At 34.2% G+C, this 19,076-nt stretch overlaps 1 protein-coding gene across 10 annotated transcripts in view; it reads left to right on the forward strand.

The window, feature by feature from the left end:
- FAM169A (family with sequence similarity 169 member A) overlaps window positions 1–19,076 on the forward strand; it is a 107,640-nt gene that overhangs the window by 64,331 nt on the left and 24,233 nt on the right. For 8 of the 10 annotated variants that reach the window (XM_016136443.2, XM_036226092.1, XM_016136438.2 and 5 more), the window contains 4 exons: window positions 7,510–7,644; window positions 8,685–8,784; window positions 9,090–9,175; window positions 11,259–11,430. In XM_016136443.2, the coding sequence (XP_015991929.2) occupies window positions 7,513–7,644; window positions 8,685–8,784; window positions 9,090–9,175; window positions 11,259–11,430 (490 nt within the window). In that variant the 5' untranslated portion in view covers window positions 7,510–7,512. The remainder of the gene's footprint in view (window positions 1–7,509; window positions 7,645–8,684; window positions 8,785–9,089; window positions 9,176–11,258; window positions 11,431–19,076) is intronic. The other 2 variants (XM_036226093.1, XM_016136447.2) reach the window with 2 other exon arrangements.

The following is a 19,076-nucleotide window of genomic DNA, read 5'->3' on the forward strand; positions in this document are numbered from 1 at the left end:
ATTTTTCTTAAAATGGCAACCATCTGAAAGGAATAAAAATCTGCAGATGCTGTCTGACCCATGGACAGTGCAGGGATACTATTCCATTTCTAGGTCTGGACAGTCATAACCCTAATAATGACGACCTATTTGGGGATTATTTTGTGTTAACTAAAAAAAATTTGCTCATGGTTCATATCTAAATCTCAAGATTTTCTTTGTCCTTCAGCAGTGGGTAATTAAAAAACTATAATGCAACTTAGTGAATTTCATTTTTTTCCTTAGCTCTATCATGTAGTAACTTGTCCAATGAATATTTGGTAGGCATTTTACTTTGTCAGTTTTGTTTCCCTTTCATTTATTTGTTAACTTCAATATGATTGGTGTTGTATTTATTTGTGGTAACTTTTAACAATTCTGAAGAAGATAGATCATAGTGACTAGAACAGACATCTAAAGTCTGAAGAGAAGATATTGCAAGATTTAAAAAATCTAACTCCTAAGGAGTAACTGAGCAATACGGTTGATATATTCTGTGATAATTGTATAATTAGATACATCATGGGTTATATTGGTTTTTGTCTTGACCTGGGAACCTGACCATCAGGTTAAATCTCTCTGAAGACAGATTGCTTAGGTTTAGAGTGTGACTCTGCCTCTTATTAGCTGAGTGAACTTAGGTGACTGACTTAACTGCTCCATACCTCAGGCTCCTCATTGAGAGAACGTAAGAGTACTTGCCTCATATGGTTATTTTGAGGAATAGATGAGATAATACTGTAGAGTGTTGAGCATGATGCCACTGGCAAGTTAAGCCAACAGTAAGTGGTAGTTCTGTTGTCATCAGGAAACACATTGAGTTTTAAAAAACAGTTATAAATGAATTTTTGCTGGTACCACCACTTTGTAAATTAAGACCTTTTCCCCTATTTTCTCCGAGTGATCTAGTGTAGACACATAAATTATTAGGAGGGACATTAGATTAAAGCTTATTTGACCTGTTCCCACTTTTTATATATTTGGAAAAAATGGCTTATGCTTTCCTGGAGTTCTGAGCCAGGTAGGATAGAGCAATGAAGAAAAATAAATCACGTAATATGGTAAGTGTATTGAAAGAAGTATGCACAAGGTACTTATGAGAGTTTTCAACTTGTCTGCTTTCAGTTCTTCCTATTAATCCATCTTACACACTGTTGCTGGGTAAATTGTCTTAAAGCATAGCCTCCTTGAATGTCTCTTTCCTGCTCAATATCCTTAAACTGCCTCCTACTTGTGTACCAAATAAAGTCTAACTTCTTCAGTCTGTATTCTTGGCCTTTTTATGTTCTGTCCTCAGTTTATTTTCCTGGCATTCCTTCTGATACTTCTCTTTATAGACTTCTCTTAATTCTCTTGGTAAATCCAAGTATTTGCCATTCTTAGCATGCTTTCTGGCTTTGTTTGGCATATTCTTTCTTTTGAGAGGGGCTTCCCCTCTATCTCTGTTGAACGACCATCTATTATTTTTGTCTAGCAGCAGAACTTTACATGTCGTCTGTGGCAGCTCCTCCTCCTAGCACCAGCTTGTGGTTTATTTATACAAACTTTTGCTTAGTCATTCATTTATTCATTTGTTTAGTAAATATGTATCAAAGTCAGATGGGAAAGCTACTACTATCTCTTTATCTTTTCTTCTTTTGGGCCTGCTGCCAGTGAGAGGTAAGAAAAGAATTTCACTTAATCTGGGTAAGCAGACTCACCTGAGTTTGCAAGAGGCTTGCAGGTACCAAGTATATGGCGTCATGGCTGAAAGTACAGAGTTGGAGAGGCCTTGAAGGGAAAGAGAAAGGACTAGCCTGAGGTTTAGAGGCTGCTATTTTTCCAAGTTGATATGATACTGGCAGATATTGGCAAGCTTTGGTTATATTTCTTAGTTGTGTAGTAAAAATATTAGGAAATAGGTAGGGAGTGGTGTCGGTGGTGATATTGGTAGTAATTGTGACTCAGCAGAATATTTCACACAGCCCTCTCTGGTATAGCCCGTTTCTCTCTCGAAATGTACTTCAATAAGTCTTTTCCTAATCAAAAAAAGTATTTCATAACCATTCGTCAAAATTAAGCACCAAATTTTGTTTTGTTACTTTTCCTTTGAACTAGATATATATCCTTTAAAACAAAAACATCAGTTCTTCATGGTTCTAAATGAGAGAAACCTCTGATATTTTATGTTATAAAGATATCTATAATGATGTGCATATTGTTTAGACTCCCATTTAAAAAAATTGCCTGTATCCTTGAGGTTTACCATGCCAAACTCATGCTAATTTTAATAAAATACCGTAAAATCAGATTTATTAGATAGTAAAGAAGCCAGGTTAAAAAAAAAAATTGTCTAACATTGAAATGAAGGACAAAATTTTATGGTTCCTAGTTTGGTTTTCCTGAGTTTTGTAAACTGCATCTGTGAGATTATAACCAGTGTCAGTTATCTGGGTTATGAAATACGTAGTCCACTGTTGGCTCAGTGATTATTACTTCAAAAGATGATTTTGCCTTCTACTTGAAATATAGAGAGGCAACAAGTATGAACCCCATTTAACTTCCTGCTCCATTGTTCATAAATATAAGTAGTCCTCACCCATGTGTAAAAAGTTTTCATTTCCCGGAGGATGGAAAAGCATTTATGAGCAGTGTGAGCCCACCTGGGATTTGATAGTTACAGCAGTCTGTTCAGTGGTCTTATTTTTGTTGTACTCAGAAACTCAGCTCTAAGTATGAAGGATTAATCTAGGACTTAGGGCCTTGTGTTGGGCAAGACGGATAGGAGAATAAAAAGTTAAGATACAGAGAACAGTTTACCTGACGTAGTACAAGGGCTAGGTTAGTTAGGGAAGGAAATGATGTTAGGGAGAAATCAAGAGAAGAATCATAATAAGGTTCAAGAGAAGAATCATAATAAGGTTCAGAATCAGGCTTTTTTGTGTGCACTAGGTTGAGAGCATTGACGATTATGTTGCCTGGATACCTAACCTATTTTCAGTGTTGGGGAAAAAATCAGGAGAGGTAGGATCATGACTTGGATTGGTTGAGATAATTATTTTTTCTCTAAGAACTTTCTTCAGCTCTAAACTTTTTGTATTTTTAATCTTCTTTTTCCCTAAAGCCCCTAAACAATAGCAATAACTTATAAGAATCTTGAAATAATTTAGGAAATGAATTTGTAAAATATGCTCCCTCTCTTTAAGAGTAGACAGCTAATAATTAACATTAAATAGGGAATAAATCACAATAATAGGAATTTTTTTCTAATCCTATATTTTGTTTTCTTATTAAGAATATTCATTCTTTCAAATAGTTATACAATTTTTCAGAAAAAAGGGGTGAAGTTATTTTTAAAAGGAGTGTAAAATAGCTGATTAGCATCTTAGAGCTCATATATAAGAGGTCTGAGTAGTATGTTTTTATACAAGTTAGCCAGGATTAATGAGCATTTCCTTTGCTTGATTTGTAAATTAATTTGGACACTTTTTACACTTCATTGTCCATTCTGCGTAAATTTTTTGATGAGTTGGTTTGCCTAAGGCGACATTATACTTTCTCATTCATGTAGAATCTAGTTAGGCCTTTGGGTTTATCTCATGGGCAGAGCATAAAGTATTTGACAGAATTTGATTTGACAGCTTTACAGTTATGTAACATGGAACAGACGCTTAGAAACAACAAAAAGAGGGAGAGTGAGTTATCATAGCAACCTATATTTTTCTCCAGAACCTTACCACCCTTCTCTGGCCTCTCTAAACTATAGCAGAACCACCCTAAGAATAGTAATTTACATACTCTTAAGTTATTCAATATTTTTTATAAATGATTATAAATATTTAGAGGTAAAAAGGTCCTTAGGATTATCCTGTCCAGTTGCATCACATTACCAGTGAGAATACAGAAGACTAAAAAGGATAAGTAACTTGCTTAGGGTCACAGAGCTACTTAGTGGCAGCGCTGACCCATGAGCCAAGGTCATAGAAGTCCAGTTCCAATGCTCTTTTTGGTGTAGTATTTGAAGAGAATATTAACAAATTAATTATTATAATATTTAACAAAGGGAAATTTCATATAACCACAATAAATACCATAGTATTTGATTTTTCATATTGAGTAAAATTATTATATTGGAGAGTATATTTGATTGGATTCATATTCTTCTAGTCCCATTAGTAGTATGATGTTGGTCAAGTCTTTTCATCTCTAAAGCTCTGCTTCTTCATCTGTGGAATGCACTGGTAGAAGTTATTCATTATGTTATATGTAACAATCTCTTAAAAGTCCAGTATATGGTTACCTCTCAGTAAATGTTACCTGCTGCTGTTACTGATTTATTATAATTTCTAGTTCTTTCACCTTCTTTAAATACTAATAGATTATTATTCAGCCAATAAACTAAAGCACTGAGAGTGACTAGTAATAAAAGTAATGGATTTAAGGACAGATTTATAAACAGTAATATTTTAGAAGGAGTATGTGTGTGTCTGGGCTTTTAAAATTAGAGAAATATTTTCAAATTTGATGTTAAAAACTATGGAGCTATAGTTGTCTTTAAACTATATTCAAAAATCACAACTTCTAAGTGACGTTTTTACTCTAGTAAAAACCCTGACCTATGAATGTTGCCTCCCCTTAAGAACTGGATCTCAAAGGCGGGGTGTTTTGTGTGTTTAGTTTCATTTAAAATTTAATCTTTGTTAGAATTGTTAGATCTGATTATATAGTATAATGTCTTGTTTTTTTAGTTTGCTTTTTGCATATTGACTTTGAGAGATTTGATTGATTTTAAAGATTTGTTCACACTAACAAATAAGCATCTTTCACAATAGACCTACCGTTTTATATTATGATCCTTTTCTAACTGTAACATCTCATTTATGTAAACTCCTGGTTGATCTCTCTTGAAATTCAGTATTTTTCCCTTTTTTATAAGTTGGCTGGAAATCCTTTTCTTTCTCCTTTTATTTAGACATTTACATTTACTAACAGATGGGCAGAATTTGTGTGTTCTATTTCTAGGTTTTGATTTTAAAAATTAAAAAAGAAATTTGATTAAAAAATATATATGCATGTTTGAATAAAATTAGGTTTCCAATCATAAAAACCAAGTTTTAAAGTCCTTAGAACCAAAATTTTAGATTATGGTAAAAAGTTTCTCTCATCATCATATCTTCAAAATAGAAAAAAAAAAATTTAACTATATATAACTGTACGATATATGTCTGTTCTTTCATCTCATATTTCTATTAGATTTTCAGTTTTTTGCCTACTAATACTTCTGTTATGATAAAATGAATTTGAAGGGCACTTCAGAGGAAACTTACTTATTTTCTCAGTTGTTTTTCTTCCACCTTTGCCCTTTATAAATTTTTAAAAAATGAAAAATTGAAGAGATTATTGACAAATGTAGCAATTGGGCTCTACAGTTTTTATTTTAGGTAAATATAAAATTGGGGACTTTTACAACGAGGTAATTTATACTAGCTTTATTTATACCTCCTCTAAGAACTAGTAGCTCAGATGATAGATTATAAGTTTATTTTTTTATTTTTTTATCACGGAAATTTTCAGTAGTACACAAATCAGGATTCTCTTCACAATGCATCTGATTAATGTCTCAAGTTTCTTTTAATTTACATTAGTTCTCACTCTTCTTTAAACTACGTACTGTATATCTATTGAAGGAACTGAATTATTCTAAGAACTGGCCACAAACTTAAGGCATCATTTCATGTATTTGTCAAATGGCTTTGTTAGATTTTGGTCCGATTTTCTTGTTGCATCACATCAAGATGCATATAATGTCTGCTTTACTTACTTTTTAGTAAAGTTGATTAGTGTGGGTATATAGACCTAACACAAATGAGTGTATATATCCACCAAAATACTCGTGCAGGAATGCTCTTAGCAGCCCAAATGTCCATTAACAGTGGATTGGGTAAATAAACTATTTGTATATGATGGAATACCATAAAGCAGTAAAAAGGAACAAATTGATAAGATGCAACAACACTTCTCACAGAAATAATGTTGGTTGAAGAGTTGGCACAATAGAGAGCATACTGTATGATGTCAGATATAAGAAATTCAAAAATGGGCAAAATTAATGTCTCCTTTAAACATTGTAATATCAGTGAAACAATACTACCTATTAAAAAGTTATCCTTTTGCGCACTGATTGAGATAGCTCCATAAGCATTATAGTATATTTCTAGATCTTGTTCCATTGGTCTGTTTATTCATATTCCTATATTACATTGTTTTAATAATAGAAGTTTCATAACGTTTTAACATCTGACAGGGCTTGTACCTTTCTCCAATCATTGCTCTGCCTTTTCAGGATTTTTCTAGCTATTCTTGCTTATTTATTCTTTCAAATTAACTTTATAACTTGTCTTTCTTCAGAATATAAAATGCTAAAGTTATTTTCATTAGGATTGCTTAAATTGATAAATTATTTTAAGAAGTACTGCTACCTTTATGATGTTGAATCTTCCAAGAACATGATTTGTCTTTCCTGTTCACTTAGCTTTTTTCAAGAATGTTTCATAGTATTCCTTATATAGATTTTGTGTTTATTATCGTTAAATTTAAGCCTAATTTAATTTTTGTTGTTAAATTTAAGCCTATTTTAATTGTTGCTGTTATAAAGGTAGTCTTTCTATTTTTACTTCATTTTTTTCCATTCATTTCCATTCAGATTTCTTCTTACTGGTTATTATATATCTGAGGTTTTGATTTCTGCATGTAATCTTATTTCCTGCAATTTTACTACATTTCTTTTTATTCTTTGGAATAGTTTTTACAGTGATTCTTTTGAATTTTTCAGTTAAATATATTATTTGCAATACCCACGCCCATCCCCAATTGTTATGCCTCTCATTGCTTTCTCTAATCTAATTGCATTGGCAAGTACCTACATAATATTATACAGTCGGAGTCCTTATTTTTCCTGACATTAGTGAGAAAGTCTTTAGTGTTCCCCCATTAAGATGCTGGCATTTTTTTTAACAGCCATATTTATGAGAGATCTAATTTACATACTATTGAATTTACCCATTGAAAAACTGTACAATTCAAAGGTCTTTTTTTCTTGGTAAATTTATGGGGTAATCATCATCACAATGCAGTTGTAGAACATTTCTGTCATACCAAAAACTTCTCTTTTGTCTTTTTACAGTAACTTAGGTTGGCAGGTAAATGAGAATATATTTATGTATGTTTATGTGTAGGTCTGTATATCTTATACCTGTATAAAAATATCATTTAAGGGATTACCATTTATTCTAATATTATTCTTGTTTTTAATTCAAGTAATAATGCTTAAAAGTTTTCTTTATGATGTACATTGTCAAATCGGCAGGCTCAAGTTGTAGTCTGCCTTGGCATAGTGAAAAATAAGTCTCTTTACAATAAAATACTGACATATTACAGTAAAAGTTTTTTCTGTGAATAAAGAAAGGTAGCATTTAATTTTCTGAAACATTTTGTCCCATGTGTTTGTTAAAGAGGATGGCATTCCCTGTGGATATGCTGGATAACTGCAGTCACGAGGAATTGGAAAATTCTGCTGAAGATTATATGTCAGATCTAAGGTGTGGGGACCCTGAAAATCCTGAGTATTTTTCTCTTCTCAATGTTATGGTAAGCTGTTCTGCAGTAATTTTTATCACTTTTCAGTTTATACATGAAATCAATATCCTTTTTGTATCATTTAAAAGTGTTAACTAATCATTTTTTGAGATTTTTATCAGAAGACTAAGTAAGCTGAATAAATATTCATTGTTTAGTACAGTAGCATGATGCAGTTTAAAAAAGAAACTACAGGTTATTGCTTAATATTTGTGTTGTGCCTTTAAAATTGTATGTAAATTTACCAGTTTTGCTAAGACTGGTTACCATATTCGAGCTAACTCAAATTTTCTTTAGATTTGGAATTTTTGATTTTAGAAATTTTTAAAATTTAGCAACACACTAAATACATTTTTGTGTCACAAATCTATCCTTTTCTAAAATATTGAAATCAGAATTTCTGATTAGTAAGCTGTGATGTATTGTGATAGATCATTAGACCTGGAATCATTAGAATTCCAAAGTGAACTTGATGGTGGGCAAATTCTCTAACCTTTGTAGATCTCAGATTTTTTTTCTGGAAAATTATGTTGATTTAAAGGATTATTTTAAGTCTCCTCTAGTACCAATATTTTATAATGCTCTGAATTGTAATACAATCTGTAAATGAGGAATTAGTGTTAGATTAATGAAGGCAGAAAAAATTTAAATTGTATGCATCTTGAAAAAATAGGAAAAATAAATTTACCTAGCTGGTGTCTTAATAGAAAATGGAATTTCCACCCACCTCAAATAGTCTGAGTAACAGATGATAAACTATAGTTGTTTTTAAATTACTTTATAGGCTATATCATGCTTTTGTTTTTATTAAAACTATGATTAGAGCACAGTAATATTTATTGAAATAAACTTATTTTTTCCCCCAATAAAAGATTCCTACAAAAGGGAATTCTGATTTACATTTTTTTGAGACTAGAAATATCTTCTATGAAATGAAGTTATGTAATTAGTATTAATGTAGGAAAAGTTAATATTTCAGTAGAAGAATAGTGTTTTTGTCTTATGTTTTCTTATCAAATCCTTCACTAATCTTTAATCAATTCTCATTTCAGATTCCTATTAGCCTGTCAAATGTAGGCTTTGTTCCTCTTTATGGTGGAGATCAGACCCAGAAAATTCTTGCTCTTTTTGCACCTGAGGACTCACTCACAGGTCTCCGTTTTGCTTAATCTTTATAAATTGAGGACTTTTTTCTCCAAATAATTAGAAATTTATTAAAAGGTAGCTATGTGAAGAAATTTTTAAAAAAAGAAAATTTGGAACTGTAAATTTAGGAACATGTAATTCTCAGTTGCTTATAATTAAATGTTCAATGAGCAAAATAGAAACAGGTACGAATGGGGCCACGTTGTGTTATAAAGTATGGGTATATTTAAAGGTATCCGTATAAATGTTACCAAATAGTAATATTGTATTCTTTAAGACTTAAACATTAATAATCATTTATTCTATTTTAGCTGTGGCACTTTACCTTGCTGATCAATGGTGGGCTATTGATGATATTGTGAAAACATCTGTCCCTTCTAGAGAGGGGCTTAAGCAGGTAATGAGATCCTGTAATTTTAAAGTCCTTCCAATGAGGCCATTTCACAATATGTTTTCCATAACAGTGATAGTTATTGAACTCATCTCCATTTTCATATAACCAGATTATATTAAACCCTAGAGTTTTGTTGTTTTGATGAAACTGACATTCAGTCAGATTGGGCTTTCTCAGGTTTTTTTTTTTTTTTTTTTTTTTTTTTGCTCTAAAAGTGCGTGAGAATTGAGTGAGGAAGAATGAATGCCAATAGGTTAGTTAGTTGAGCTGTAATTACCCACATCAACTTTAGCTTTTCTGATTTTCTTATTGGGTAGAGGAAAAGCTAGGTTTCTATGTTATTTCTTAGGTTCTCTGTCTCTAGGAGAGACTGATCAGGAAACTCGCCTATACCATAGGGCCATTTTGGGTAATCTATTTGGTGTTTAAATAGTGGAGTCAAAGAGAAGTCCTAAATGGCATACTGCAAAACTTCTTTTTTTTCTGTTCTGGTAACTGTTTTATCAGTTACTTAGAGGAAGACATAGATGGCTTATCAGTGCATGCCACAGTGCTGACTGGGAGAACCAGTTGGCGAAAGGCAGACTTAAGCAGAAAAGGAAGTATCTAACACAATGAAAATAAATAGGGATAAACGTAAAGTAGTACCCAAAAAATTCAAAAAATTAACTGCAGCATGTATACTATGAAGACCAAACTGAAACAGTAGTACATGCGGAAAATATCTTAGTTAATGAGAAGCAAATCAAGGTAAGCAAAAAAGCCAATAAAAACCCCTGAAGTTTATGCAGAAAATCCCCATTATCTTAGTAATATCTTCAGTGTTTACATCTGCAATATCTGCATGCCCATGTGAAAACAGACAATAGGGATCTGGAATATTTCGATGGAGAGTACTGGAATGGAAAGGGTACCCCAAATTACATTAGATTAGTCTTTTCCCTCAGCTTTTCTCCATGTTTAGCATTGCTAGGAAATTTAGGGGAATAGCATGGCAGTTTTCAAATATTTGTAGGCTGTATGACTCCAGAATATCAAAGTATAGTCTTTAGGAAAACAGATTTTAGCTCAGTGTAAGGGACAATTTTATTCTGATCAGAGATGTTCAAGGGAGGAATGGGTTGCCTTGTAAATTAGCAAGCTTTGTCATCTCACATGTTGTTTCATATTGGAGATCTACTAGGGATGTTTTTGTGAGTAACGTTTGTATGGTTAATGCTTTTTGTCTCCATAAACCTAATTAAGGAGACTTGGCAGAAAATAGACTATGGATAGAACTCTCAGTTTTTAGCAGTGAAGGATGTCTATAGGAAAATCCTCATTGTTTAATGTCAGAAAGTTGGTAAGGGGGTCCCTGTGACCATGTAGCCCTACATGTAAGAAGTGAGGCTCCATCCTGTGGTTGTCCTAAGTATGTTTTCAGTAGACCTCCCTGGTGCCATTATCAATACTCATCTGGTCTAGGAGATGGCTGTGTGTGTGTGAGAGAGAGGTTTGGGAAGGTAGGTATTTCTTGTAGTTAGACTATAAAAACGCAATTGTTAATGAATATTTTACCTGGAAAAGGTGAGACAGATTTCTTTCCCAGGAGCATAATTGGCTTTGCTCATCAAATGGGGTAATTGTTCTCAAAGTCTTCCAAGGATAGCATGAAGCTCTCCCTGCTTTTTCTTTTTTTCAAGGTGGAGGCTGAAAAGGGGTGGAAAAGTGTTGAAGCATTAGAGGTGATGAGGGCAGCAATTAGGGTGGGTGAGACCCTTGATAGGGGCAGCTGGGAGCAGAAAGAAAACAACTAAGTGCTAAAGAGGAGATGCTTGGGATTGGTGCACTGGAAATCTATTTTGCCTGTTTTAGAATTCTGCTGAGAAACATTTCATGCATAATACGTGTCTATAGAAATAGATTGTTATTGGCATGAATGATTAGCTTTATCACTGTGATAATAAAATGTTTTATGAATCATCTTGAATATATTCATAGTGCTTTGAATGCCTGTGTGAGGTATGAAGCAAGGAGCAAGGTAAATAGCATCTCTGAATTGATGTATATTATAACTGTTGTGCCTGGTGTTTGACTCTCTTTGTAGGTGAGAACTCTTGGGGAGAGAGTGGTTCTGTATGTTCTGAATCGAATTATTTATAGAAAACAGGAAATGGAGAGAAATGAGATCCCATTCCTGTGTCATAGCAGTACTGATTATGCTAAGATTCTGTGGAAGAAAGGAGAGGCCATTGGGTTTTATTCAGTTAAGCCTACAGGTGAGTCTTTAAAAGTTATTCAAATTATGTATTATGAAAACCTTTTTAGACCCCAACTATATCAATATCCCTTTTAAATGACTCTCTAAAGTACAAATTGAGATGATTTTACTTAATATTTTTTGAGAGTACTGTGATTCCATCATTCAGTAAAAGTGAGGATTATTAGTAAAGTCTTTTGAAAAAACAAAATAAAAATAAATATTTAACAGAGGAAGATTTCTCCACATATATGGGGAGAGAGCCTCAGATTTGCTCCTCTTGTTTCCCTCCCATGTCCTTCCCTTTATTAAAAATTGTTGTTTACTTTGATTCTGCTACTGTCACTGGCTTCTTTTAAGACTCTGGTCTGCCTGCGGACCAAATGCGTAACCCTTTTCTGCTTATTGCAGCTCATTTAGCCTGACATATTAAAGCCAGCTTTGTTAAGTTCCGTGAAAACCAAAATACTTTGAGAATCCAAACAGCTTTGAAATTATGAATCTTCTATAGCAGGAGTCCCCCACCCCTGGGCTGCGGACCTGTGCTGGTCTATGGCCTATTAAGAACTGGACCCCACAGCAGGAGGTGAGCAACGGTCAAGAGAGAGCAAAGGTTCATCTATATTTGTAGCCACTCTTCAGCGCTAGCATCACCACCTCAGCTCCACCTCAGATCATTAAGCATTAGGCTCTCATAGGAGTACTAGTCCCTGGTGCCAAAAAGATTGGGGACCGCTGTCTAAAGTTTGGATTTATGATCTAAAACCTAACTGTACCTTACTCCTAAAAGACTAGTGCAGTTTCATCTTGCTTTGCCTCTTTTTCTAGTCATTTGCTCTCTAGAGCTGCTAGGGCCAGAAAACTCTAAACCTGCTTACTCCATATATGTAAATAACCAAATAACCAATTTGGCCTTGTTCTATACTTTGACCAAAAGACATTTCACAGAGAACACATGATTTTTCTGTCTTTTTCACATTTTACATCTTTCAAACTTAGTTCCTATTGTCAGATCCATTCTAAAGAGCATACTAGATTCACTGCTAATTTGAAGAACAGTTGTAACTGATATTTTAAGTAATTAGTACACATTTATGATGAGAATTGTGCATATAGTAAATAGTAAAAAGGAGATCACCTTTTCTCAAGAATAAAAAAATGAGCTATCGTTTAAAATGGTTTTGCTGTTTAGTAAATACTTTGGTTCTTTCATATACTATTTTATTCTTGTATAAATTTGAAATAGAATCTAAAATTTTTGTAAATCCAAAAAGACATCATTTTGTGATTTTAAAGTTTTAGTAAGTTCGAAGTTAGGATATAATTTAATTACTTGGTGCTTAATTATTTACAAGCTAATTCCTATGAGAATTGGAGGCTTTTTTCTTCTCACACTGGCTCCAGGGGAGTTTCCTATCTGAAACAAACTTCATGGACATTTGGAGCACATATTAGTTTATACTTTTTTATTTAGAGCTTGTTTTAGATGAAAGACACACAGTGAAAGGGTAGAGCATTTTCCTTTTAGTATTTCTGATTAGTATTTGATTCCAGGAGTGTGTTCTTTTTAGTTTTACATGCATTTGGGGCTCCCCCTCTCCTCTGAGTCCTGGCCTCTCTTTTTGCTTGTTCTGGTAGTTAACTCAATTTTATATTCTCATGCTTACAAGTGTTGCTTTTCTGCCACTTTTAGCACCTTTGAGATTTGTCTGCTAATTGCCTTATATTTTTACTATTCAGTTCCTGCTTTAAGCTCTGACTGTCATCTACCAATGACAGTGGAATTAGGTGTGCTTATACTAGCCTTCAAATCAATTTGTTGCCTCATTATTTGAAGGAATTTATGATCAGTACTAGGAGACATATTTTTGGTTTTTGTAATCTCCATTTAAAATAATTTATAATCGAAGCATTTTTTCCCCTCTCTTCATTTGCTAGTCAGCTTTTCATGTGACCTTCAGTCTTCTACTGAGCACTGTATCTGTGATTTCCGCTCCTTTTTCTTACAGATCTCTCACTTCCTGTTCACTAAAATTCAGATTTCTGGCCCTAAGATTATTTTAAGGAATAACAAAATGATAAAGATGGCTAGTGTAGCTAAAGGTACAACATAGCAGAAGTTTGTGTTGGAGAAGGATTTGAGGGTATTAGGGCCTTGAGTCTGTCTAGGTATAATCCTCTTTTTTAAGGAAATGAGCAAAGGCATGGGGGTGTCCCACAATGTGGCTACCTGAAATGTGTCCTTGGGAAATGAAGAGGCTCCTTTGTTTACAGGTGAAGTTCTAGCCATCTGAAAAACGTGCTTTCTGTTAAGGGTTGCTTACTGGGGAGCTAGGGCTGACTCCCTATTTAGTGGAGACACAAAGATGGCTGGTCATTGGTTCAGGCCTCAAAGCGCCAAAAATCTAGTAGATGAGACAGAAAACTAGTCAGTCAACAACTAGTCGTAATTCAATTTGATAAATACTATATTCGAGATATCAACAATAGTAGTTATTTAAGAGTGGAGCAGTTCATTTTACCTGGAGGAAGATGGCATTAAGGAAGCAATATTTTTCTGCCAATACCATGCCGTTTTGATTATAGCTGCTTTGTAGTATAATTTGAAGCCAGGAAGAGTGTTGCCTCCAGCCTTGTTCTTTTTTCTCAGAATGGTTTTGGAAATTCGGGGTCTTTTGTGCTTCCATACAAATCTGATGATTTTTTGTTCTATTTCTTTAAAAAATGCCGATAGGATTTTGATGGGGATTGTATTAAATCTGTCTAATGCTTTAGATAATAAGTTAATTTTAACTATGTTGATTCTTCCAATCCAAGAACATGGAGTCTTTCCATTTCTTTGTATCTTCTTTGATTTCTTTTAATAGGATCTTATAGTTTTCATCATATAGGTCCTTCACATGGTTCGTTAAATTTATTCCTAGGTATTTTATTTTTGTTGCAGTTGCAAGAGGAGTGATTTTTTTTCCACTTCTTTTTCTGACACTTCATTTTTAGAGTATGGATTTTTGAACATTGATTTTGTATCCAGAAGCTTTACTGTATTGGCTTATTGTTTCTAGTAGTGTCCTTATGGAGTTCTTAGGGTTTTCTATATTGAGAATCATGTTATCTGCAAATAATGACAGTTTTACTTCATTTCCTATTTGGGTGCCCTTTTTTATATATTTCTCTTGCCTGATTGCACTCGCTAGGACCTCCAATGTTATGTTAAATAACAGTGGCAATAGTGGACAGCCTTGTCTTGTTCCTGATCTTAGAGGAAAGGTTTTTAGTTTTTCACCGTTCAGTATAATGTTGGCTGAGGGTTTGTCATATATGGCCTTTATTATGTTAAGGTACTTTCCGTCTATACTGATTTTGTTAAGTATTTTGATCATAAATGGATACTGTATCTTGTTGAAGGCTTTTTCTGCTTCTGTTGATATGATCATAAGATTCTTATTTTTTCATTCGTTTATGTGGTGTATCACATTAATCGATTCGCATATGTTGAAACATCCCTGTGTCCCTGGACACACAGACCAGTGGAACAGAATCGAAAGTCCAGAAGTAAACTTGTGTTTATGTGGGCAAATAATTTTTGACAAAAGAGCCAAAAACATACAGTGGAGAAAGGAAAGCCTCTTTAATAAATGGTGCTGGGAAAACTGGAAAGCCACCTGCAAAAGAATGTAACTAGACTGTTGTCTATCACCGCAACCAAAATTAACTCAAAATGGATTAAGGACCTCAATATAAGACCTGAAACAATAAAATGCATAGAAGAAAACATAGGACCTAACCTCAAGGACCTTGGACTAAAAGAGGATTTTATGAATTTGACCTCAAAGGCAAGGGAAGTAAGAGCAAAAATAAATGAAAGGGACTACATCAAACTACAAAGCTTCTGCTCAGCAAAAGAAACTGTCAACAGATAGACACAACCATCCGAATGGAAAAATATATTTGCAAGCAATGCCTCAATAAGGGTCTAATATTCAAAATGTACAAAAAACTCATACGACTGAAAAACAACAGAAAAACAAATGATCCAGTTAAAAAATAGGCAGAGGACCTGAACAGACACTTCTCCCAAGAAGACATACAAATGGTCAACAAACATATGAAAAGATGCTCAACATCACTAGCTATTATTGGTGAAGTGCAAATCAAAATCATAATGAGATACCATCTCACACCTCTTAGAATAGCTGTTATCAACAAAACAAGTAATAACAAGTGTTGGAGAGGCTGCAGAGAAAAAAAGAACCCTCATACACTGCTGGCGGGACTGCAAATTGGTACAGCCACTATGGAGAACAGTCTGGAGGGTCCTCAGAAAACTAAGAATTGATCTACCATATGATCTAGCAATCCTTGTACTGGGTATTTACCCCAAAGATTTGAAAACCCACATCCATAAGGATATTTACACACTGATGTTCACAGCAGCATTATTCATGGTGACCAGGGCATGGAAGCAACCGAAGTGTCCTACAATAGATGATTGGCTAAAGAAGCTGTGGTACATATATACAATGGAATATTACTCAGCCATAAGAAGAGATGAAATATTGCCATTTGTGACAACATTGGATGGACCTCAAGATAATCATGCTAAGTGAAATAAGCCAGACAGAAAAAGTTGAAAACCACGTGATATCCTTATATGTGGGATATAAACCTACAAGCAACAAATGGAATGAACAAGTAGAGACACATGGATGTGGACAACAAACTAGTGGTTACCAGAGGGGGAAGGGGAAGGTGGAGAGGTATACAGGATAAAAGGGTCAAGTATGTGGTGACAGAAAGAAATCTGTCTATGAGAGGTGAACACACAATGCAATGTATATATATGCCTGCCTTTTGAATTGTATGCCTGAAACTTACTAGATTTTGTTAACCAATGTCATCATAATAAATTTTTAAAAAGCAATATTTAAAAGTGGCTTTAAAGTATAAGTAGAGACAGAAGAGGGGAAGGGAAAGACCATTCTTAGTAAACATATGAATGAAATATAAATGTATGAAAAAAGTCACAGAGTCAGGAAAGTTCAAGGGGTATTTGAGGAACTACCATGAATAAGCTGGTGGGAGAATGGAGATTGTGAAGTGGGGACAGGGGAAGATGGAAGTCCCCTTGTGAAGGGTCTTAAATGCCATACTAAAGTTTGAAATTTTATCTTCTTAGCATGGAGGAGCTATCATAGAATTTTATGTAGCGGTAACATGATTAAATATTTTAGGGAAATAATTTTTGTAGCACTCGGTGCTGGGTAGGGAAATCATATTCTCAAGTTAGGGAAGTCAATTAAAAGAGCTATTTTAGTACTCTATGTGAAAGAAGTATTTACTAATGTTAGGAAAGTGGTAGTAGGTGTAGAGACGGAAACAGGTTTGAGGGAGATTTTTGTGTGGCAACAACCATTGTCTGTGTGTCAGAAGGGAATGGGAGTAATCAGTGGTGAATCATAAGGATTTTGGTTTGAGTGCTTAGGTAGGAAGCTGTTAACTAAGGCTGGGAATGCTAGAGTGAATCTGGTAATACTTGAGTTTGGTTTGATGTGTTCCTATGGGACATATAAGTAGGGATAGTACATAGTTAGAAATGTAAGTTGGACTACAGGGGGAGGTTTGGATATTTATGTGGGCCATGGAAGTCAGTAATTTTATGTGGATGAGATCAGTCAAAACTATCCTATAAAGTGAGTGGATGTATTTGTGAATATTGGCCTGAGGATATGTTACTGAAAACAGTCTGAGATAACCAAATAATACCTTTTGCAGTCTGTCAGCAAAAGGTATTATCTGCTGAGGTGTGATCATTGATTTTCTAAAAGTTAAGAAGAAGGTGTTAATCTCCTGGGAGATAAAAGGAAAGGGAGAGTTAGCTATGGGTGCAGGTAGTCCACTAAATATTTGTACTTCTGTTACAAATATTTGGCCAGCAGCTTCCCAGGGATGGATTGTATTTTCTAGTCACTTGTACGGCTAGGTGGGGCTGTCTGACTAGTTCTTCCTCAAGTAATGAAAGAAATGATATGTATGACTGGGTCAAAGTGAGTGAGGAGTGTTCCTTTTCCTCCTCTGTCTTCTGAATGCAGAGATTCTGAGGACCTAGTGGATGGGGAAACTGTAAGAGTGAAGGAACCTGAGTTCCTGTGGTAATCCTTGCATTTGCATATCAATTTTAGGATCACCTTGTCAATTCCTGCAAAAAATCCAGCTGGGATTTTGAATCTCTAGGCCCATTTGGGAGTATTGACATCTTAATGTTAAGTCTTCTCATCCATGAACATGAATGCCTTTTCTATTTATTTAGGTGTTCATTCATTTCTTTTAATAATGTTTGTAGTTTTCAGTATATAGGTTTTGTACTTCTTTTGTTAAATTTATTCCTAAGAATTTTATTATTTCTTAGTGCTGTTGTAAATGGAATCGTTTTCTTTATTTCATTTTTCAGATTGTTCATTGCTGGTGTGTAGTAATATAATTGATTTTCGTATATTGACCTTGTATCCTGCACCCTTGCTGAACTTCTTTATCAGTTTTAATAATATTTTTAGTGGATTCCTTAAGGTTTTCCATATGTAAGATCATGTAATCTGTAAATATAGTTTTACTTCCTTTTTTAAAATCTGGTGCCTTCTATTTTCTTGCCTAATTGCCCTGGCTGGAACTTCCAGTACAGTATTGAATAGAAGTGGTGAGAGTGAACATTTTTGTCTTGTTCCTGGTATTAGAAGGAAATATCCAGTCTTTAACCATTATGTTAGCTGTGCATTTTCCTTGGATGCCTTTATCAGGTTGAGGATGTTGGGTATTTTTATCATGAAAGATCTTGTATTTTCTCATATGTTTTTTCTCCATCTATTGAGATAATCATGTGGTTTTTATTACATTTACATGAGCTCTTCCATTCTTGATCCTGGAGTAAATCTCATGCATCACAGAAATAAAAGATTAGTTATTGTCAGCATTTGGATGAGAGATGTCTTGGGAGTAGGTGAGATTACTCAGAGAGAGCAAATAGAAAAGAAAGGTGGCCCAAGATGGAACTTTGAGGAATATAATATTCAATTCCCATGTGCAGTACTAAATTTTATAGTTTAACAAAAACTTCACCTGGGGTAGCAGGCAGTTCTGGTTTTGCTATATCAGGTAATTGTGCTATATTGTCTGCAGCTGTCAGGTGTCTGAAGAATCTATGATAACATGGGAAGTTTTTCTGCCCTTTATTTGTTTGCCTTTGTATAAGAGTAGAACCCTTATACAAAGGATAAGTATTGAAGGTGTAGGCAAAAGAAGAGAATCAGCATAGTTTTTTTTAAATGAACATATAAATTGTGAGTAAAGAGTACAAAAATTTTAAACTTTGTGAACATTACTAGTTCCATAAATTGAGCATTTGAACACTAGAGAATTTACCTTTTCTCTGCTAGAAGGAATGTTTGTGTGAAAAAAAAAAAATCAATCAGTGGGAAATTTCTTTGATGTAATTAGTAGTATTTTGTAAAGAGCCTGAAACATGCACCATAGTCAACAGCCATAGATCCTCAGACTGTACTGAGAACCAGAAGTAGATAGTGCTTTCTCTCTTCATTTTTGTTTTGTCCTCTGTCCTCCTCCTCCTTCTCCTCCTCCTCCTCCTCCTCCTCCTCCTCCTCCTCCTCCTCCTCC

This window comes from Rousettus aegyptiacus, unplaced genomic scaffold (genome assembly GCF_014176215.1).
Source record: "Rousettus aegyptiacus isolate mRouAeg1 unplaced genomic scaffold, mRouAeg1.p scaffold_m13_p_8, whole genome shotgun sequence".
In the NCBI taxonomy this organism is placed as follows: Eukaryota; Metazoa; Chordata; class Mammalia; order Chiroptera; family Pteropodidae; genus Rousettus; species Rousettus aegyptiacus.